Here is a 23,249-nt window from a genome sequence, read left to right on the forward strand (position 1 = left end):
AAAAAAAAAACTCTGTCCCTGTTAAACACTAACTCTCCCACCCTGTCCCCCTCCCCAGCCCCTCGTGCCCACCATCTGCTTCCTGTTTCTGAATCTGACTCCTCTAGGGACCTCTTATAAGTGGGCTCACATAGCATTTGTTTTTTGTGTCTCTTATTTCACTTAACATAATGTCCTCGAGGTTCATCCATGTTGTACCGGGTGTCAGAATTTCCTTTTTAGGGCCGAATAATATTCCCCTGTATGGTTGGACCACATGATGTTTCTGTGTTCATCCGTTGATGGGCACTTGGCTTGTTTCCACCTTTTGGCTATTGTGATTAATGCTGCTATGAACATCGGTGTGCAAATATCTGTTTGGGTCCCTGCTTTCACTTCTTTTGGGGATCTACCCAGAAGTGGGACTGCTGGATCATATTGTGATTCTGTGTTTAATATTTTGAGGAACCACCATACTGTTTTCCACAGCAAAGTGGCACCATTTTACATTTCCACGAGCAACGCGTAAGGGTTCAAGATTTCTCTGCATGCTTGCCAACTCTTGTTATTTCCTTTCATGATAAGGAGCCATCCTAATGAGTGGTCATGTCATCTGTATGACTTATAACGTAAGTCAGACCATCCCAATGGGGCTCTCCAAATTTGGTGATAAGCCACCCAGCTGTTTTCCCAAGATGTGGTAACCCATAGAAACTTCATATCTTCTGTATGGAGGATGTAGTTGGGCATTGGGAGCCAGTGAGTCTGAGCCCCTAATGGAGGGAACCGTGGGCAGGGGTGGGTGGGGACTGGGGACTCAGGCGAGGACCTGGAGGGCAGGGTTCATTTCGCTATGTTGTCCCAGGAGGTGGGGCACAGAGGGAACCATTGGCTGGTTGGACTGAGTGGAAAGGAGAGATGAAGACAGGACCCATCCATTTTCAGGAGTCTCCTTGGCATCGTCTGAGATCTGTGAGCCCCCAGAGTGATGGAGTTTGGCCGTTGGTGGAGTTCAGGGGGTCTCTGCCAGCTCCCATCTCCCTTGAGTTAGAGGAACTGAGATTCGGTTGTCCAGAAAATGGACAGAATGTAAGACCTAAGTCCAAGGACCACTTTAAGATTCCATAAAATGAGGCATGCACATCCCTGAGTGTGGCTCACAGCACATCGTAATGCTCCATACCTGGTCACTGTGTTATTAATATTGTTGTTACCTACCCACTTTATTTGGGTTCCTTCAAGAGCTGACCCCTGGGCAAGGATTTGAGTGCAAGAAGCTTATTTGGGAAGTGATCACAGAACATACCAGTAAGGAAAAGGGAAGTGAACCCCAAAGAATTGGAAACAGGGACTCTAACATGTACCTGTACATGCATGTTCATAGCTGCACATTTCACAATAGGCAGAGGCGGGAGCAGCTCAGATGTTCATTAACAGATCAATGGATAAACAAATTGTGATACATCCTTACAATGGAATATTACACAGGAGCACAAGAAATGAAGTTCTGATACACACTATGATGAGGATGAACCTTGAACACATCATGCTGGGTGAAAGAAGCCGGACACAAAAGGTCATATAATATATGATCATATTGATATGAAATAAAATATCCATAGAGGCAGAAAGCTGATTAGGGGCGCCTGGGTGGCTCAGTCGGTTAAGCATCCGACTCTTGGTCTCAGTTCAGGTCTTGATCTCAGAGTCATGAGTTCAAGCCCCACATTGGGCTCTGAGCTGGGCATGGAGCCTACTTGAAAGAAAGAGAGAGAAAGCAAGCAAGCAAGCAAATTAGTGGTTGCCAGGGGTTGAAGGTATAGGGGAGTGGGGAATGACTGCTAATTGGGATGGGATTTCCTTTTCGGGGCAAGGAAAAAATTTAGAACTAGATGGAGGTGGTGGTGGCATGACACTGTGGATGTGCTGGATGCTACTGAATTGCACACAGTTGACCTTTGAACAACATGGGTTCGAACTGCATGGGTCCACTTATATGCAGAATTTCTACAATGCAGCCCCGTAAATGGATTTTCTCTTTCTTATGATTTTTTCAATATTTTCTTTTCTCTAGCTGACTTTACTGTAAGAATGCAGTATATAATACATATAACATACAAAGTATTTGTTAATTGACTTTATGTTATCAGTAAGGCTTTCCAGTCAATAGTAGGCTATTAGTAGTTAAGATTTTGGGGAGTCGGGCGCCTGGGTGGCTCAGTTGGTTGAGCGACTGCCTTCGGCTCGGGTCGTGATCCTGGAGTCCCGGGATCGAGTCCCGCATCGGGCTCCCTGCTTGGCAGGGAGTCTGCTTCTCCCTCTGACCCTCCTCCCTCTCATGCTCTCTGTCTCTCATTCTCTCTGTCTCAAATAAATAAAAATTAAAAAAAATCTTTAAAAAAAATAAAAAAATAAAAAAAAAGATTTTGGGGAGTCAAAACTTATATATGGAATTCTGACTGCATGGGGGGGTTGGCACCTCTAACTCCTTCATTGTTCAAGGGTCAGCGGTACTTTCAAATGGTTCATTTTATGTTGGGTGAATCTCACCTGAATTAAATAAAGAAGAAAAAGAGGGGAGACAGGGGAAGGGAGGCAGCTAATAGAGAAAGTTTCGACGGTGGGCAGCTGGAGTTTAACCCCACTGGGGAAGCCTGGGGGCGCATGTGGAACCCACATCTCAGGGTCATGGCACCCCAGGGGAGAAGGTATCTATCCAGCAATTATCAGTCATTGGTTAAGAGCTGCTTTCAATGTGTGTGTGTGTTCAAATTTTCCAACACTCTGGCCATCCACGCATGGGCAGAGAAGTCAGGAGGGATGCCCTGCAAAGTCAAGGCTGAGGGCATGTGGACAGGGCACTGGTGCATCCATCTGGCCAGCCAGCTGCAGGTCATTGCTGGGGGGAAGGTTGAGGGGTTTCCTTGGGGTCCGGGACTCCTGTGTATTGAGCACCTACTGTGTGCCAGGTACATGCTGCTTGACTCCACAGGCCATCCTGTGTCTGGTGCCCACATGGCCAGAGGGTGGTTCCTACGTGCACTGACCCCCCCATCCCGTGTGTCCTCCCAGGATGCTGCCCATCGCAGAACACCTACTGCACCTCCTGGGAGTGGAGAAGACCTCGTTCCGCCTGTATGCCCTGTCTGGGTTCCTCCTCTCCCTGCTCTTCTTCCTCTTCCGCCTGGTGATGCAGTTCCTGAGGCTCTGCTGGCGCTTCTACGTCACCTGCCGCCGCCTGAGCTGCTTCCCCCAGCCACCCCGGCGCAGCTGGCTGCTGGGCCACCTCGGCATGGTGCGTGTGTGGCTAGGCAGGTCCCAGGTATTCAGTAAGGATGATGGGCCTGACTGCTTCCGCCATCCCCCAGGAATCCGGCTGGAGCCATGAACATACCCATTTTACAGGATAGGGGTGTGATTGAGGCTCAGAGAGGGCAAGCAGTTGACCTGAGGTCACACAGCCGGGATGAGGCAGAGCTGACTCTAAGGTTTTCTCTGTAATTTCAGGCTGTTGCCGAAGCAACAGGTGCTAGTGCCTGTGAAAGTCGTCAGGTTCTGTGATCCCCAGGTGGGGTGGGGGTGGGGGTGGGGGACTCCTGTCGATGTTGTTGCTCTGCCCCACCCCCACTGTGTTTGCACCCTCTCTCTCATTCTCGTACCTTGCCTTTCATTTCTTACTTCACATACAGGTGCTAAGCATTAGATCAGGTGCTTTAAAATATTAACTCAGTCCTCTTGACAATCCTAGGAGGAGTTCCCATGACTACCCCCATTTTGCTCCTGAGACTATTATGGCACAGAGAGGTTAAGTAGCTGGCCCTAGGTCACACAGCTCGCCAGTGGCATAGTTGGGTTTCAAACCCAGGCCATCTGGCTCCAGAGTCCCTGCTCTTAGCTCCGTATCCTCTGCTGCCTCTTGTTTCTGGATGACAAAACCTGCACTTTTTCAAAAAAGAGTTTCAGAGGTCAGAAGAAAGCCAGACTCCTGAGGGCACTGAGGCTTTTAGGGTCCTACAGTCCAGCTCCTAACTGCCTGTGGCACTCATCTGGTCCCCCTTGCAGGCCTAAAGGAAACTGAGGGACAGTTGTGGAGACCTTCCTGGTACAGGCCTTATGCCGAGTGCAGACGTGGACTTCGGAGAGCAGTTCAAGGGCAGTGGTCATCAGTGTGTGCCTGATGCCCATCTTTACCCTCTCCTGCCATGTGACCTTGAGCAATGACTTCACCTACCCGTGCCTCAGTTTCCCTATCTGCAATGTGGGGATTATGATTGTTCCTAATAACCTCGTGAGATTGTATTGACAGTTCTTAAAGTCATGTCTGTGGCATGCTTGGCACTGAGCCTGCCATGCAGTGGTGGATGTGCTCAACTCCTGGGTCCTGCAGAGCCTGGAAGTATCAGGGGATTCTAGAAATATTTTGGATTCTACTTGGAGTGAGCATCCCAGAAGAAGGAAGCAGGAGACACATTTCCAGTCAATAGCTCAAAGAACATTTTTTTTTTAAAAGATTTTATTTATTTTTTAGAGAGCGAGCGAGAGAGAAACAGCATGAGAGGGGAGAGGGTCAGAGGGAGAAGCAGGCTCCCCGCTGAGACGGGAGCCCGATATGGGACTCGATCCCAGAACCCTGGGATCATGACCTGAGCCAAAGGCAGACGCTTAACCATCTGAGCCACCCAGGCGCCCTCAAAGAACATTTTATGTGGCTTTAGGAATGACTCCCCTGGGGCCAGCATTCACTAAGTTTTGCCCGTTTGTGCCTGAATCTCCTCCTTCCGTTTCACCTCCTACCTCTGCTTGGGCCTCATCCTCTCCTGCTGGACCATGGTCCAGCCTCCTTCCTGGGCTCCTGCCTCCAGTCTATCCTCCATCCTGGCCCCAGGAGGATTCCTGAAACCAACCACATCCCTCCTCTACTCACACACCTTACATGGCTCCCCACTGCTGTCTGGAGAAAGTCTCAGCTCCTCAGGTAGTGTTCAAGCCCCTTTAGACTCTAACTCCCACCCTACTCACGTCTAGTCCTGCAGAATGACTTCCTGTTCCTATAACCAGGTTCTGACTTCCCACCTCCATGTCCTTTGCTGGAATTGTGCCCCCTGCCCTAAATATCCTTCTCAGTTAGATGAACTTCTACTCATTTGTCATTCCCCATATCCAGTACTCTTACTCTGAGAAGCCATCTGGCTTTAATGGTGTTTCTAGAGGTAGTAGCCAGGCTCTGGTGTCCCAGACAGTTGGCCAGGGCCGGTTCTAAAGTCCAACCTTGACCCTGTGGACCCAGCATGCCTCCTGGGGCCATGAGTTCTGGGTGAGGCCATGGTTTCTCTTGGGTGTGGACAGGCTCAGGGCTGAACCTGACTGAGAAGGAGACACAGGAGCCAGAAAGAAGTCATTTATTGGCTTGTTCACTCATTCATTTATTCATTTGATCAGCAGTTGCTGGGCCTTGCAATTGGCCAGGCAAGGGGTTAGGTCCCTTAATATCTGAGCTCTCCCTTAATTCTCACAGGCTGTGGAATAGGGATGGATCTTCCCAATATTATGGATTTGATCTTTGGAGCTCAGAGAGGTTAAGTGACTTGCCCAAGGTCACACAGCTGCCGAGAACAGATTTGAACTCTGATCCTGAAGTACTTCTGCCTTGTGTTTGTTAAGAGCAGGCATTTTGGAGCTGGGTGGCCTGTGTTCAAATCCTGGCTTTGCCACTGTGACAGATGACTCCAGTGTCTGCCCGGATCCTTTTGCCCATTTCTGGATGTGATGGCCTGACCTCCAGCTGCCAGCACCAGAATTCTAGGGCTTTCTCTGGCCCTGTGCACTGTGAGCTTCAGAGTTAATGCCCCAGGTGTGACCCTCAGCCAGTGACTGTGGGACTGTAGGAGTTGATGTATAAACACCTCAGCTCACTCTTCCTCTGCTGGGTTGACTTTGATACACGTGTCCCCCAGAGGTCCCCAGGAAGACAGCACTGAGTTGCCCGTGGCCATAACACCCTTGGCAACTCTCCCTTTGCTGGCTGCCTTCCCTCCCTGTCTCACTTTCCTTAGTCCCCTGCCCATGTTTTTGGGGATCCACCTTCAAACGAACCACTTGCCCTAGAACCCTTGTCTCAAGACCTGCTTCTGGGGAAGCCCAAACCAAGACAGTCACTTATTCACCTGTAACTTCAGACAAGTCATTTGACCTTTCTGAGCAAAGTAAAATGGGGAAAATAGGAGCAACGATGTCACAGAATAGTTGTGTGGGTTGAAGGTATGAGTATATGAAAAATGCCCCCAGCAGTGTCTAAGACTGCAAGCCCATGTACGTGTTAAAAGTGACAATACGAGTAGTTTATTCCTGACAGAGCAAGTACTCAATAAATGCCAATCATGATTGTGCTTACTGTTACCGTTTTTTATTTCTTTTTTTTTTTTTTTAAGATTTTATTTATTTGACAGAGAGAGAGACACAGCGAGAGAGGGAACACAAGCAGGGGGAGTGGGAGAGGGAGAAGCAGGCTTTCTGCCGAGCGGAGAGCCGGATGCGGGGCTGGATATGGGGCTGGATATGGGGCTGGATATGGGGCTGGATGCCCAGCACGATGCGGGGCTCGATCCCAGGACCCCGGGATCATGACCTGAGCCGAAGCAGACGCTGAACGACTGAGCCACCCAGGCGCCCCCCGTTTTTTATTTCTTAAACACCGGCTGTGTGTCAGGCCCTTGTGCTGGGCTCTCTTGTTTTGTTCATTCATGAATTTTCTCAACCACCCTCAAGCAGAGAGTCGATTCTTCCCCCCTTCTCAGATGAGGGAATGGAGGCTCACCAAGGTGCAACCCTCATACAGCCAAACCTACAGCTCTCCTGGGCTCGTTTGGAGGACGGGGGAGGTGGCGGGAGGGAAAGGCTGGGGAAGGTGGGGCTGGGCTCCTCCTCACTATCTTTCCCTACCACCTCCTGCAGTATCTTCCAAATGAGACGGGCCTCCAAGATGAGAAGAAGGTGCTGGACAACATGCACCATGTGATTCTGGTGTGGATTGGACCCATCTTGCCACTGTTGGTTTTGGTGCACCCTGACTACATCAAGCCCCTAGTGGGTGCCTCAGGTACATGGGCTGGGCCTTTGAATGATGGGTAACCCCTTAACTCCCAGAGCTCACCTGGGCTTCTAGGCACGTACGCTATCCAGGGGAAGGGCCATTTGAGTAGGGATTTGAAGGATGAATAGGAGTTCACCAAAGCAGCCACAGTAATACAGGTAGTGGGAATAGCATGGGAAAAGGTGGACACTATCTAAGAGTCCTGGGAAATTTGAGAGGATGTCTACCCATCTGGAAGTCAGATCCAAACATGTTTGGATAGACAGTTGTTGGCCCAGGATTTTGTTAAGTGGTTGCTGCTTAATTCTAAGCCATGGCAGCCCATCATTTGCCTTCTGACGTTCCCACTGCAGCTCTTCCAGCTTCACCTGGGCTGCCCCTGGTTGGTGGAAGAAGAGATGCGGAAGGATTGCTTCTCCCTTCTACAGTCCACACCTCTCCCAAGGTGTAGGACTCCCAGGTGTGCTTGGCAAGCTCTTGTTCAACCTTCAACACCCAGATCCAATGACCCCTTCTCCAGGAAGACCTGGGGGTGACCCTCCAGATGGATCATAGCTTTCTCCTCTGGGCTTTTCCATTCTCAGTCCTAACCCTCTAAGGCTGAGTGTGTCTGCATTCAGCCCTGTCCCCCTCATAGGAGTCTGGATCTGCAGTGTGGCCTTGCATGTAACTGGGCACCTCCAGAGACATCAGGGGCATTTGAGAGAGGAGGGAGGAATGAAAGAGCTCCAGGAATTTTAGATCTCTGGCCCCAGCTTGGGCCTCTGCAAACCCATGTCTAGAGACCACCATCAAGGCTGCCACCCTGGAGCCATGAAAGAGGAAGGGCTGCCATTCTTCCCTTCCCAGCTATGCCCTCCCCACCATTACTGCATTTGTGAGGGGATGCCCACGCCACTGCACAAAGGGGGACCTAGACCCTGGGAAGGGTGACTTTTCCAAGGGATGGGCACCAAGTTGTGGGAAGAGCCCTGGGCTAGGACTTAGGCAGGCTGGGCTCTGATCCTGGCTGGAGTCATACTTGCTGTGTGACCGAGAAATTCATCTAACCTCACAGGGCCTCAGTTTCTGCTCTGGAAAATGGGGTGGTTGTGAAGGCTCCAGATGATGTGGGTAGGTGCTCATGAGGGTTTGTTCTCTCCTGCCTTTTTCATATGCTGTTTTTCTTTCCCCTTCTCCTCATTCTCTCCTGACTCCTCCTACTTCCCCCTTACTCCTAAGAGTCCCAGTTTCCTGAGTACTGTCCTCCGTGGTTGTGAGACCCCAAGTAGAATAGGGAGTGAAGCCCCCAGTGTGGCCTCAGCGCATAGTAGATGCTCAGGCCTCTGCCCCTCCTCTCCTCTCCCCTCCCTTCCCTCAGGTCGGGCAGGACATCCACTACCTCCCCTGCTGGAGGAGTCAGATGGGGGGCTCTAGTTGGGAGGGTGGGGCTGTGAGTCAGGACAGACAAGCCTTGCCCCAAGCTGTGGATCGCATTCCCCACTGGGGCCTCCACAGGGCCACACCTGGGGAACTCGCTGCTCGGGGCCCAAACACACACAGCCCATGGAGCCTGAGAAAGGCACGGCTCCTCTTGGACCTCTGTTTCTCCATCTTATATTGGGCAATTGGGATAGAGAGGATTAATGGGTGAAAGGAGGTGAAAATGATTTATGGAGTATGAAACGTGATATATAGGCATGTAATTATAGCTTGTCTTTCTACATTCATTTTGTGTGGGGTTGAAATTCACATAACATATAATTAGCCATTTTAAAGTACACAGTTTTAAACTGTAAGGTATTTTGAGTGTTCCCAATGTTTTGCAACCCTCGGCTCTCTCTCGTTTCAAACTTATTCATAGCTCCATAAAACAGCCTGAACCCATTAAGTAATTACTTCCCATTCTCCTCTCCCCCCATCTCCTGGTACATCCCCCCAATCTCCTTTCTATCTCTACGGCTTTGCCTGTCCTGGATATATCATAGGAAAGGAATTATACACAATGTGGTCTTTTGCGATTGACTTCTTTCACTCAGCAAAATGTTTCTGAGGTTCATCCACAGAGTAGCGATGACCAGGTCTTTATTCCTTTTTAAGGCTGAGTAATATTCCATTGTCTGGATATATGGATATACCACATTTGTTTATCCACTCCTCCACTGACAGTTATTTGGGTTGTTTCTACCTTTGGGCTATTACAAATGATGCTATGAACATGCATGTATGTTTTCATTTCTCCTGGGTAGATACTGAGGAGTAGGAGTGCAGGGCCATATGGGAATTCTACCTTTAACTTTTTAAGGAACCACCAAACTGCTTTCCACGATGGCTAGGCATTTATTTTTCACTAGTAGGGGCTTGCTGGGGGCTGGAGACGCAGATATTCATCTCACAAGTTCTTGACACCAGTGACCAATAATTATAGTCATAGTTATAAAAATAGCCAGCAGTTGGTTAATTATTCATTTGTGTGTACAAATATTTAATGAGCACCTGCCATGTGCCAGGAACATATTAGCTCATTGAGTTTTTGTAGGGATGCTACGAGGCAGGCAGGGTTGTTCTGTTTCTCCTGTGGCAGATGAGGAAGTGGAGGGACAGAGGGCTAACATGCCCAAGTTTACACATGGAGTTAGTGGTAGGGCTGGGATTTGAACCTAGGCCTGGCCTGCCAAGAGGCCAGGCTCTCAACCACAGTGATATGGACTTTCCTGCTGGGCACTGGGTAGGGCCTTTTCTTATATGACCTCATCCAGGGTAGATGTTACCATCCCCTTTTTACTGAAGGGGACACTTAAAATGGGAAAGGCAGCCTGGACACAGACTCTCCTGGAATCAAGTGGTCAGAGTTGAAGTGGAGTAAGGACCTGAGGATGGGAGAACAAGGGTTCAGCTGGGGAGACTTCCTGGAGGAGGTGTCAGTGAAGCTGGGCCTTGAAGGATGTTTGGAGTTTGCCAGACTGAGTCTTAGGTGGAGCGTTCTACCAGGACAAAGGTGCAGATGTGTGAAAGTACCAGGGGAGTTCAGGTGACTTGGGGTGTCCGGAGGGAAGATGATGTGTGGGGAGGAGTAGGCGATGAGACAGGAGGTAGACTCAGAGCACCTATGTGCAAAGCAAATGAGCTTGTGTTTTACCCTGGGGGCGTTAAGGAATGATGGGAGGTGTTTAAATAGGACAGCCATTGAACAGGTCTGTATATCAGAAAGACCTTCAAAGGGCCTAGGCTGGAGTCCAGATCCCAGAGAGTAAAGGAGTGACCAGAATTCTACCTTCTTCTCCAATGCTGCCTCTTCCTGGAAGCCTGCCTTGACTTCCAGCAGCCCTTTTTCTGTGCCTCCCTTTGCTTCTGGCATACCTTCTATCTTCTAGATAATTGTGTGGCGTGCCTCTGCTTCCCTTTCTCACCCCACCTGGAGCTCCTCCAGGCAGGGTGTGGAGCTGAGCCATCTCTGGTCCCCAGCATTGCCCAGCATGGGTTGGGTAAAGGAAGATGGTAGAAGAGATGTTCTGAATGGGAGGATGAGTGGACAGATGACTGTGTGCACAATTGGCCAATTCCTAGCTACTGTGTGTGTAGGTGGCTGAGTCACATCTCAGGTAAAAGTGACGTCACTTGAGTTTCAGGTACTTCCTTTCTGGGCCCCTGTCCATTCTGTCCCAAGTCTGCTCAACACAGAAAGGGAATTCACTCACTCACCCATCCATCTATCCACCAATCCATTTTTGCATTCATTCATCCTTTGGTTGGTTCATTCAATAAAAAAGTTATTTAACACTAGGAGTGCCTGGGTGGCTCAGTTGGTTAAGCATTTGATTCTTGATTTCAGCTCAGGTCATGATCTCAGGATTGTGAGATCGAGCCCCACGTTGGGCTCTGTGCTGGGCATGGAGCCTGCTTAAGATTTCTCTCCCAGGGCGCCTGGGTGGCTCAGTTGGTTGATTGTCCGACTCTTGACTTTAGCTCAGGTCATGATCTCAGGGTTGTGGGATCAAGCCCTGTGTTGGGCTCTGTGCTCAGTGTGGAGTCCACTTGTCCCTCTTCCTCTGCTTCTCCCCTGCTCTCTCTCTCCCAAATACAAAAATCGTTAAAAAAAAGATTGTCTCTCCCTCTCCCTCTGGTCCTCCTTCCTCTCTCCCTCTCTGAAAACCACATTATCAGTGATCAACGTGGTCCCTCCTCTCAAGGGGCCTGTAACTGGATGGATACAGCCTAGAGGGACTGGTGGAGGAGGGATAGCATCCAAGCAGAGAAGGATGAGGGGGAGTGTTTGAGGCAGAGAGGGCATGTGGTAGAAAGACCTGGAGCAGAGAGAGAATGTGACTTTTTCAAGGAGATGAGAAAATTCTGTGATGTTAGAAGATTGAGCATGTAGAGAATGGAGGATGGAGATGTTTTGAGAGAGGTCTGGACTGGGGTAGATGATTCAAGACTTTGAAAATTGTCTGAGCAGCTGTTGTTGCGGCTAATGGGTGTGAGTAGGAAGGGACATGGTCAGATCTAACATCTGATAAGACCTCCTGGGACCAGAGTGCAGGGCAGACTGGAGACGGAGAGCACAGGAGGTGTAATTCAGATGGCCTGAGTTGGCAGAAAAGAAGAGTGATTAGGGTGAAGAGGGCCATCCTGGATGGAGAGCACAGGTTTGGAAGTAGGGCCAGCATGTGGGGTTATTTGGTGTATGTTGATGGGTGAGGTGGGAGAGACGTACAGGGGCAAAATGGGGCAGGGCCTTCAGTGCTAGCCTGAGCTTGAACTTTCTTACCAGAGTGATAGGGAGCCATGGGAGGTGTCTGAGCAGGGGAGGCTCATGTTCAGATCAGCATGTTATAAGGATCTTTCTGGGGCAGGTATAGAGGAGGAACTGGAGGGGTGAGGTGGAGGTTGGAGCTCAGAGAGGAGGCCCAAGGGGGTCATAAGCAGAGATCAAGGGTCAGAACTCTGTTTTGAGTCACCACCAACTCTTCTCTCTCCACAGCTGCCATCGCCCCCAAGGATGACCTTTTCTATGGTTTCCTGAAACCTTGGCTAGGTGAGTGTGGGAGTGGGTGAGTGGGCTGGGGCTTCGGGGAAGAGGAGTGGGGTTTCTTGTAGGGTTTCAGAGTAATAGGAGAGGCCCCTAATCTCAGTCTTCTGGGCCCAGGAGATGGGCTGCTGCTGAGCAAAGGTGACAAATGGAGCCGCCACCGCCGCCTGCTGACACCTGCCTTCCACTTCGACATCCTGAAGCCCTACATGAAGATCTTCAACCAGTGCACTGACATCATGCATGTGAGTCGCAAGGTTTCTTGGGAAGAGGGTGTCCTGGGAGTGAGACTGGTCCAGGCTCCGACTCATGGGTAAGCTGGGTGATGTCAGGAAGCTTCACTTCCTTTACCCTATAAAGTGGGCTTATGGTAAGCAGGCAGCTAGGTCATTGGCAGCCTGGCTTAAAGTCTGCGGTGTCCACGTCAATTTGCCATGTGTCTCTTTCTCTTCCAGGGTAAATGGCGGCGCCTGGCACAGGGCTCAGTGGTCTCCCTTGACATGTTTGAGCATGTCAGCCTCATGACCCTGGACAGTCTTCAGAAATGTGTCTTCAGCCACAACAGCAACTGCCAGGAGTGAGTGTGGCCTCCCTGGGGAAGATAGAGGCCATTGCTCTAGGGCAAGGTGGTGGGAGAAGAAAGGAAACTCTCAGGTGTTAGGCATCCTGGGGCTATTGGTACTCTGCCACTGATGGGCTGTGTGTTTCTGAAAACTGACATCACCTCTCTGAGCGTATCTCCTTCTCCAAATATGGAACCCCAATTCCTTCCCCATAGCCATGGTGTGAGTATTGAGATAATGTAAGTTGATGGTTTTGCATATAGTAGGTGCTTGATAAAAGGTAGTTTCCCTCATTGCTCCATGAAGAGTAGTTTGGCCTTTGGAAAGTGTCTCCCCATTTTCTGAGCCTCAGTGTCCTTTTTTGTAAAACAAGGAGGACAGTCCTTAACCCTCTGAGAGATGTTTTAAGAATAAAATGATGTCAGGGCGCTTGGGTGGCTAGGTCGGTTAAGCTTCTGACTCTTGATTTTCGCCCGAGTCATGAATACAGGGCTGTGGGATCAAGCCCCATGTTGGGCTCTGTGCTTGCAGAGCCTGCTTGAGATTCTCTCTGTCCCTCTCCCTATGCCCCTCCCCCATGCTCCTACTCTAAATAAATAACACTTTGTGCTTAAAAAAAGAATAAAATGATGCCACAGTGCCCTGGCACACAGTAGGTGCTCAATGAATATTTGTTGAATGAATGAATAAGATGACCATTGTCCTGGTTCATTCATTCATTCATCAGATATTTGTTGTGTTCCTACTATGTGCCTGATACTATGTTAGCTACTGGGAATATGGTGATGAGCGACAGAACTTAGTACCTTGGAATTTATAGTCTAAGTGGGTATATATCGAATAAGAGACATCATAAATGGCAAGTTTGTAGCACATAGTAGGTCATTAATAATAAGCTGCTGACTTTGTTACTCTGGGCTTTGTAGGGTTATGCTTCAGTTGGGTAAGGTGGAGCTGGCCTTTGTGATTGATTAGTTAATTAATTAATCTGGAAATATTTACTGAGTACCTACTATGCACCACTCTTGGACTAGGCACTATGAATACAGTGGTCAACAAAATAGTCAAGGTCTTGCTCCTCTGGAGTTTATGTGTTGGTGGGAAGAAAGGCAGTAACCATGCACAAATAAAGAAACAAGAAATGACAGACTGTGACAAGTGTATGAAAACAAGCATAATTCAGGACCAAGGACAGCCCCTTGCACACCTGTCCCAGTGATTATTTCATTTTTTTTTTTTTTAAGATGTATTTATTTATTTGAGAGAGAGAGTGCGAGAGCAAGCACAGGGTAGGGGGGGTAGGGGGGATGGAGGGGCAGAGGAAGAGGGAGAGAGAATCTTAAGCAGACTCCATACTGAGTGTGGGACCTGATGCAGGGCTTGCTCTCATGACCCTGAGATCAGGACCTGAGCCAAAACCAAGAGTCAGATACTTAACCAACTGTGCCACCCAGGCACCCCTTTATTTGTTTGTTTGTTTGTTTTTAATAAAAGCATTTTTTTATTATGTTATGTTAATCCCTATACATTACATCATTAGTTTTTGATGTAGTGTTCCATGATTCATTGTTTGTGCATAACACCCAGTGCTCCATGCAGAACGTGCCCTCTTTAATACCCATCACCAGGCTAACCCATCCCCCCAACCCCTCCCCTCTAGAACCCTCAGTTTGTTTTTCAGAGTCCATCGTCTCTCATGGTTCGTCTCCCCATCTTATTTCCCCCGCTTCATTCTTCCCCTCCTGCTATCTTCTTCTTTTTAACATATAATGTATTATTTTCTTCAGAGGTACAGATCTGTGATTCAACAGTCTTGCACACTTCACAGCGCTCACCATAGCACACACCCTCCCCAATGTCTATCACCCAGCCACCCCATCCCTCCCATTGTATGTTTTTTTTTCAATAAGAGTTTTACTGAGATGTAATTCACATACCGTATGATTCACCCATTTAAAATATACAATCCAATGGTTTCTAGTATATTCACATAGTTGTGCGACCATCACCATAATCAATTTTAAAATATTTTCACCAAAGATAAGCCCTGTACATTTTAGCACTCACCCCCACTTCCCACTTCTCCCGGTGTAAGCAATCACGAACCTTCCTTCTGCTGCCATAGATTTGTCTATTATGGAAATTTCATACTGATGGAATGATACAGACTTCTGTGTCTGGTTTTGTTTGGTCAGCATGTTTTCAAGATTCATCCATGCTGTGGCCTGTGTCAGTATTTCATTGTTTAGGTTGCTGAATAATATTCCATTTACCACATAATACCACATTTTGTTTATTCATTCATCTACTGATGGACATTTGGGTTGTTTCCACTTTTTGTCTATTATGTAAACATTGGTGTATGAATGTTTGTGTGAACAGATGTTTTTGATTTTTTAAGTCTATACCTAGGAGTGGAATTGCTGGGTTATGTGATAATCTTTGTTTAGATTTTGAGGAACTGCTAGACATTTTTCCCAAAGTAGATGTGCCATTTTATATTTCTATAATACAGAGTGTGTGAGGGCTCCAATTTGTCCACACCCTTACCAACACTTGTTATTATTTTTTTAAACACTTGCAATTATCTGTCTTTTTGGTTCTAGCCATTCTTAGTTAGGGTGAAGCGGCATCTCATTGTGGTTTTGATTTGCATTTCCCTAGCGACTAGTGCTGTTAAGTATCTTTTCATGTGCTGTTTGGCCATTTGTATATCTTCTTTGGAGAAATGTCTATTCATATGCTCTGCCCATTTTTAAATTGGGTTATTTGTCTCTTATTGCATTTTAAGAGCTCTTTCTATATTTTAGATACAAGTTCGCCATCAGGAATAGGAGTTCTCCCACTCTGTGGCTTGTAGGAATTTAGTCTTAGTGATGCTATGTCTATTTGGAAGTCTTAATCCTTTGGGCCTATTTTATTTTATTTATTTATTTAACATATAATGTATTATTTGTTTCAGGGGTACAGGTCTGTGATTCATCAGTCTTGCACAATTCACATCACTCACCATAGCACATACCCTCCCCAGTGTCCATCACACAGCCACCCCATCCCTCCCACCCACCGCCCACTCCAGCAACCCTCAGTTTGTTTCCTGAGATTAAGAGTCTCTTATGGTTTGGTTTGTCTCCCTCTCTGGTTTCGTCTTGTTTCATTTTTCCCTCCCTTCCCCCACAGGAAGATGAGCGATTACATCTCGGCCATCATTGAGCTGAGTGCCCTGGTGGTCAGGCGTCAGTATCGCCTGCATCACCACTTGGACTTCATCTACCACCTCACGGCAGATGGGCGGCGATTCCGGCAGGCCTGTGACACCGTGCACCGCTTCACCACGGAGGTCATCCAGGAGCGGCGGCGGGCACTCCGCCAGCAGGGGGCTGAGGCCTGGCTGAAGGGCAAGCAGGGCAAGACCTTGGACTTCATCGATGTGCTGCTCCTGGCGCGGGTGAGGCGGGGCCCTGGAGGGTGGAGCCCGGCCCCGGACGGCCTCCTCGCGAATTGCACCGACGATGTAAAATGATCAAGGTGCAAAGTAACATAGATCTGGGATGTAGGCAGGTGCAGCACGCGTAAGACTTACTGTTTTAGTTTGCTAGGGTTGCCATAACAAAGTGCTACAAACTGGGGGAGTTAAACCACAGAAATTAATTTTCTCAACGTTCTGGAGACTGGAAGTCTGAGGTCAGGGTGTTGACCAGGTTGGCTTCTTCTGAGGCCTCTCTCCCTGGCTTGTAGATGGTACCTTCTCACGTGTCTTCACATTGTCTTCCCTCTGCTTGTGACTCTGTGTAAATTTCCTCTTCTTCTAAGGACACCAGTCATGTGGGGCTAGGGCCCACCCTAAGGACCTCATTATAATTGAATTACCTCTCTAAAGGCCCTGTCTCCAAATACGGTCACATTCTGAGTTCCTGGGGTGTTAGGACTTCACCATATGAGTTCTGGAGGCGGGGGCGGGGGCGCAATGTTGCCCACCAGACTTATGATGATGAAATAACAAGACTTTGAAGAAATGTGGCAGTTGCAGACATTGCTTCTGTGGAATTTCTGAGCAGTGCTTGGGTTCTGGATTCAGACAGTCCTGCGTTCCAGTTCTGGCCCTTCAGCTTAGTGGATGCTTGACCTTAGGCATCTGACTCTCCCCTCCGAGCCTCAGTTTCCCCATTTATGACATGATGGTCACGAGGTGTGATCGCAGATCGTGGCTGGGCATCCAGCAGGCTCTCTGGTGTTAGCAGCTGCTCAAGAAACACAAACTCCCTTCTTCCCTTCGCCTTTCACTCTCCCTCCCACTTTCCATCTTTCTTTCTTTCTTTTTTTTTTTTTAAAGATTTTATTTATTCATTTGAGACACAGAGATACAGAGAGAGAGAGAGAGCATGAGCAGGGAGAGAGGCAGAGGGAGAGGGAGAAGCAGGCTCCTCGCTGAGCAGGGAGCCCGATGCGGGGCTCGATCCCAGGACCTGGGATCATGACTTGAGCCGAAGGCAGACACTTAACCATCTGAGCCCCCCAGGCACCCCGCTTTCCATCTTTCTTAGACAAGCTACATACCTCTGTCTGCCTGGAATCCTTCCCCCTACAGCTTGGCTTGAGAGAGGGGCCGATACCTTGACTTCAGAGGAGCCTTGGGATGTGGAGGGTGGGATGAAGTGGGCTGAGTGTCCTCTCCGGCTCATCCCAGGATGAAGATGGGAAGGAACTGTCCGATGAGGACATCCGAGCTGAGGCGGACACCTTTATGTTTGAAGGTGAGGACGTGGGGTGAGGCTGGGAGAGGCCAGGCGGGGCCCCGTTGTCTGAAAATTGCATCTTCGCTGTCTTCAGGCAGCCTCTATTTGAACTCCTCCTCTGCCTCCAGGTCACGACACAACATCCAGTGGGCTCTCGTGGGTGCTCTTCAACTTGGCCAAGTATCCAGAGTACCAGGAGAAGTGCCGGGAAGAGATCCAGGAAGTCATGAAAGGCCGGGAGCTGGAAGAGCTGGAGTGGTCAGTTTGGGGTCGGGGGGATGGTAGCAGCAGGTTGAGTCTAGGGCTCGCATTTATTTCTTGCTCTGGTCTGCACACATTTCTTGCTCTTGCCTGTATATTACTCTTGCTCCTGCAGGGTGTTGTTGAATGGGGTGGCATCCAAACAGATGTGTGGGTTCAGGTCTGTTCCACATGTCTCCTCATTCTCCTTGAACCAGCAGCTACCCTGGGCACATTCTTCTCAAGGCAGATTCCTAAAGCACAAAGAGCCACAGTTTAAAACCTCTACTTGCATTGTAACATTCCATTTAGCTAAAGCAAGTCACAGGGCCAAGTCCAGCATGAATGGGACAGGACATACATTCCACTCACCTGAGCAGAAGACACTGCAGAATCACATACAGAGCGCACGGGGTGTATAATTCAAACACAGGTGTGGGGTGGTGGGGGAGTGAAGAATTGGGAAAAATAATCCAATTTACTTTAGATACGTGCCATGTAGAGCTGATTCTGGGTGTCTCAAAGGAAACACAGGAATACATAGCATCCAACACTGAGAAAGAAAACTCTTTTCTGTTCAGTGTCCACCTTTTAGATTTTGATATTAGAAAGACACTCTCAATTGGATGCCGTTGTATCTTGAACTCCTTGCGAATCTGCCCCCCTGCCTTTTTAAAAAGATTTTATTTATTTATCAGAGAAAGAGAGAGCACAAGCAAGGGGAGGGGCAGGCAGAGGGAGAAGCAGGCTCCCTGCTGAGCAAGGAGCCCGATGAGGGATTGGATCCCAGGACCCTGAGTTCATGACGTGAGCTGAAGGCAGATGCTTAACCAACTGAGCTACCCAGGCGTCCCCTGAATCTGCCTTTTTAATGAAGGGATAAGATGGCTCAGTTTCTGAGGACTAGCTAGAATTTAATAACTCTTCTGTTTTCCCAGTGGTGTCTATGTTATGGGTACTTTTATCCCAGGCATGCTGTTTGCCCTTTAAGGTAGCGACATAAAATTTCTTTGAAAGAGAAAAAAATGATCCAGATCATGGACCAAGGGTTATAATTAATCCAATTTGGAGCCCTGGAGTCCAATGGAACAAAGTTAATAATAGCATAAGGAGAGGATGTATGGGTTTTTAAATACTGAAATTGATCCATACAGGCAGGTAAACTGCTGCGGCCCCGGGCCTCCCTGCCTATCCTGGCACCCCTCCCAGCTGTCCTCTGACATTATTCATCAGTTAAAGGGTTAATGCTGGGCGTGCAGAAGCCTGCTGGTGCTGCTCTGATTGGTTGCGGGTCAGATATTTTGCACGCTGAGGATTAGTGATATGAGCATGCCCCAACTACAAATGCGGGAAGTTGGGGCAAGTCTGAGATCCTGGACTGGTTTCCTGTGTGGTTGCTTCTGAATGCATGTGCATGGGCATGTGTGTGTTTGTGCGTGTGTTTGGGGAAGGGGTTGTTTGTTGCTGTGGCCTGACCCCAAGTCACCCACCATTCCATGTTCCATGCTTCCCAGGGACGACCTGACTCAGCTGCCCTTCACCACCATGTGCATCAAGGAAAGCCTACGCCAGTTCCCGCCAGTGACCTTGGTCTCCCGCCGCTGCACGGAGGACATCAAGCTTCCAGATGGGCGCATCATCCCCAAAGGTGCCCATGATGTCCACCCGGCCGCTGGGCTGCTCTGCTGCCTAGGGGGGCCTGGTCATGCCTGCCCCAGGTGCACCCTCCCTGTAGATGGGGCAACTCTCTGTGAGGCTCTTGCTTCTGGGAGGAGGGAGGAGACCCAGCTGTGTAGGGGGTAGACAGAGATGGGTGAGTTCAGGTGGAAAGGCAAGAGTGGGTGTGGCAGCATGGGCCCCAGGAGGGTGCAGGTAGGGGAGGGACGGTTTCATTCAGTTGCCAGATACCCCTTGGAGACTAAGCCCAAGTGATGCTGGAGATCTAGAGAGGCCTCGTTCCCAGACCCAGGCCTTGAGTACCACCCAGTCTGAGGGAGACACAGCAGGGCACAGACATCCCAGTCACATGGGGTTAAGGATGGGCTAAAGGGAGGAACAGGGGCTGGAACAGCCCAAAATAAGGAGCAATGACTTCATCTGGGGTGAAATGCAGGGAGGGCTGCTTAGAAGAGGCAACATGAGAGATGAGCCTTGGAGGTTGAAAGTGAAAGAGAGAGCATATTTATGGAGCAGTCTCAGGGTGCAGGTAGTGAAAGACCTTGAATGCTAGGTTGAGGCATTTGAACTTGATCTTCAGGATAGTAGGGAGCCAAGGGAGGTATTTGAGCTGAGGAGGAACAGTGTCAGATATGTGAGTGAGAAAGATCCCTGTGTGGCCAGCATGGCAGCTAGAAAGGTGATGGGAACCCTTTAGGGAGCAGCAGCGGAGTGGACACAGCAGCAGAATTTTTCAGAGAAGGATGGGCAGGAAAGAGTAGCAGATGGCTCATGGGAACAGCATGGCCCCAGGAAGAGCAGGGAAGGAGGAGGTCTTCAGAGAAGGCCCTGGTTCCCCTCAGCTCCAATGGCCCCACTGACCCCATCCTCCCCACAGGAATTATCTGCCTGGTCAGCATCTATGGGACCCACCACAACCCCACCGTGTGGCCTGACTCCAAGGTGAGCCCCTGCCTCAATTCTCCATTCCCTCAGCTTCTTCCTCCTCAGAAGGGGTGGTCCTGGGGTGGTGAGGCCTCCCTACTCTGCTCCCCAGGGACCCAGATGGCCTGGCTGGGTACAGAGCTTGAGTGCCCCTCCCCCATCCATTCACTCACTGTTGATTCATTAGGTCCACAAATATTTATTGAACACCTCCTGTGTGCCAGCCTCTGTGCTGGGCACTGAGGACAGAGGAAGTTACGGCCTTTGCCCTCATGGAGCTCATGGTTTAAGTTCAGGGGAAGAAAATAAGCAAAAACTATCATTGTCGTTATTGATACATGCACAGAGGAAATAAAAACTGGAGTGGGGTGGGGGGCACTTTAGCTCAAGTGGTGAAGAAAGGCGTTGGGGAGGAAGAGATATTTGAGCTGAGACCTGAAAAGTGTGAAGAGCAGGGAGAAGCCTGTTCCAGGCAGAGGAGACAAGAAGTGCAAAGGCCCGGTGGTTGTAATGAGCCTGGCATGCTTGAACAACAGAAAGAAGAGGGTGTGGCTGGATTGTAGTGAGGTTCTCTCTGTCCAGCTGAAGGATGGGGGCCAAGCTGTGATGGCTGGGCCAGGCCCCCAGACTCACCCCCAGGCTAATCCTGCCTAGGTGTACAACCCCTATCGCTTTGACCCGGACAACCCACAGCAGCGCTCCCCACTGGCCTACGTGCCATTCTCCGCAGGACCCAGGTAACTCTTCTATTTCCCTCAGTCCAAGCCAAGCATAGGAGGGTCACCGAGGCCAGTGGAAGGTCAGGGATGTGCCGATCAGGAGCAGAGACCACCTCCCACCCAGATGTGCTTTCTGCCAACCCGGCCCCCTCTTCATGCTTTCAGTGTACCAGGATGTCCCCTAATCAGACTCTGTGATAGTATCCCTGGGTATTGAGCAACTACTGTGTGCCAGGCCCTGAGTTCTGGGCTCATATGCTTCCAACGACTCTGATGCCGCTGCCCCCATTTTACAGAGGAGGGAACTGAGGCTCAGAGGGGGAGGTCATTTACCCCGGGACTCCCCCCTTCCTGGCTAACACAGCCGCTGAGCTGAGCCCCACCCCGGTGCCCCTTCCTCTAGGAACTGCATCGGACAGAGCTTTGCCATGGCTGAGATGCGCGTGGCCGTGGCGCTGACGCTGCTGCGCTTCCGCCTGAGCGTGGACCGAACGCGCAAGGTGCGGCGGAAGCCCGAGCTCATCTTGCGCACGGAGAACGGCATCTGGCTCAACGTGGAGCCGCTGCCTCCGCGGGCCTGAGCGCTGGCGCTTCCCTGCGGAACTCCGGGGGCCTAAGCCCCGCCCGGAGAGGCCCAGGCCCCAAGCCCGAGGGCGCAGGCCCCGCCCCCAAGATCCTGAGGGCAGAAACCACGCCCCTCGAAGTTCACGTTCGGTTCCCAGAGGACCAGGCTCCTCCGTGGAGAAGCCTGACGGTGCAAGCCACGCCCCTCACGACAAGGCTCCGCCTCCTGGCGGTCTGGTCCCGCCCCTTGAGGTCCAGGTCCTGTCCCCTGAGGGCCCGTTCCGGCTCTCCTGCTTGAGGGATCAGGCTTGGCCAAATCTTGGGCCCAGACCCCTCCCAGGATCCAGAGCATTCAGGGCCTCAGGCCCCACCCAGCCAGCCACCCAAGGACTTAAGACCCAACACCTAAGGCCTCTGGGATTCAGGACCAGTACCCCCGTGGATTCCGGCTGCCTTCCAAGTTGAGGACTTGGGAGCTAGAGCCCGAATTTAGAGCCCTGAGCCCGGACATCACCTTCTTGAGGCTCCTAGCTCATTTGGGCGAACTCCTCTGGCATCTGGCTGCATCCCAGGGCTCAGGATGTGTGCTTCTGCTGTTTGTAAATCTAGACCCTCCCTCACAAGCCCCTTCTTTCCTCCCTTGCTGAAAGGCCCTTCGCTGAGTGTCCTGATTTTTGTAGAATAAAAGCAAGGGATGCAGACGTCCCCCATCGTTCACCCCCTAGCTCAGCCAGACACTTCCGTTGGGGCCCAGGAAGGAAATGAAGGTCCCTAGGCTGTTGGGAGGTACGTGAGGGAAGCTATGGGCTAGGAGGCTGGGAAGCTATTTGCCCTCAGACATAAACTCAGGCTTTTTGGGACAGTTTGTGCATTCATTTACCTCATCAACAGACCACATATTAATTAAGTGTTCATTGGCACTGGGCCAAGAGCACAGCTGGGCCCAATTCCTGCCCTCGGGAGAACAGGGGACAGATGTTGTACAAATAATTCCACATGTAAGTTTATTTATAATCCACGACAAGTGCTCCAAATGAGAAGCCCTGGTGCTCTGCGAACACAACAGGGGGGTGGCTCAGGGAGAGCTTCTCCGATGCTGAAGTGAGGGTACAAGCTGAGTGGTGACAAGGGAGAGAAGAGCATGTCAGGCGGGAGGAACAGCATCTGCAAAAGTCCCCAGGTGAGGGAGAGTGTGGTGTTCTCAAGGAACACCACTCCAGGGTGGCTGGATCTGGGGGAGGGGGGCAGAATGGAGGAAAGTTGGTCAGGGGCCAACTGCCAGGAACTGCGGGCCACATCTCACTTATTCTGAGGGCAATAGGGAGCTATAAAGGGTATGTGAGTAGGGGGCAGGACAGGACATGGTCAGATGTGGGCTGGCAGGGAGGTGGCTCGGAAGGGGGTGGGCACTGGGAACTGGAAATCTGGGGAAGAGGGAGACTGAGGTCTGCAGGACAGGAGGGGTGACCATCTAGCCGCGGGGGCTGAGGTGAGGGAGGAGGTGAGGGTGATTCCCAGGCCTCTGACTGGGGGAACTGATGACAGCATAGTCCCTGACAAGATGATACAGAAGATGGGGCGGTGATGGTATCTACAATAATTGTATTAATTCATCAAATATTTATTGAGCATCTACTGTGAGCCAGGCCATATTTGAGCCCTTACATAATTGACATTTGCTGCAGGGGTGGGGGGGGTGTTAACAGATGATGAATAAAAAATAAGCAAAGAAAGTAAATTCACACAGGG

The 23,249-nt window shown here is 50.1% G+C and overlaps 1 protein-coding gene across 1 annotated transcript in view; it reads left to right on the top strand.

Annotated features, from left to right (window-relative positions):
• CYP4F22 (cytochrome P450 family 4 subfamily F member 22) overlaps positions 1-22,357 on the top strand; it is a 28,701-nt gene extending 6,344 nt beyond the window's left edge. Inside the window, exons 2-13 of the mRNA XM_006736062.2 lie at positions 3,052-3,274; positions 6,931-7,075; positions 12,030-12,083; positions 12,195-12,322; positions 12,533-12,654; positions 15,821-16,088; positions 17,328-17,394; positions 17,505-17,634; positions 19,131-19,264; positions 20,171-20,235; positions 20,872-20,954; positions 21,340-22,357. Of these exons, the coding sequence (XP_006736125.1) occupies positions 3,053-3,274; positions 6,931-7,075; positions 12,030-12,083; positions 12,195-12,322; positions 12,533-12,654; positions 15,821-16,088; positions 17,328-17,394; positions 17,505-17,634; positions 19,131-19,264; positions 20,171-20,235; positions 20,872-20,954; positions 21,340-21,517 (1,596 nt within the window). The 5' untranslated portion in view covers position 3,052 and the 3' untranslated portion in view covers positions 21,518-22,357. The remainder of the gene's footprint in view (positions 1-3,051; positions 3,275-6,930; positions 7,076-12,029; positions 12,084-12,194; positions 12,323-12,532; positions 12,655-15,820; positions 16,089-17,327; positions 17,395-17,504; positions 17,635-19,130; positions 19,265-20,170; positions 20,236-20,871; positions 20,955-21,339) is intronic.
• The last annotated feature ends 892 nt before the right edge of the window (positions 22,358-23,249 follow it).

This window comes from Leptonychotes weddellii, chromosome 1, assembly GCF_054177405.1.
Source record: "Leptonychotes weddellii isolate Sample4059 chromosome 1, ASM5417740v2, whole genome shotgun sequence".
Taxonomy (NCBI): domain Eukaryota; kingdom Metazoa; phylum Chordata; class Mammalia; order Carnivora; family Phocidae; genus Leptonychotes; species Leptonychotes weddellii.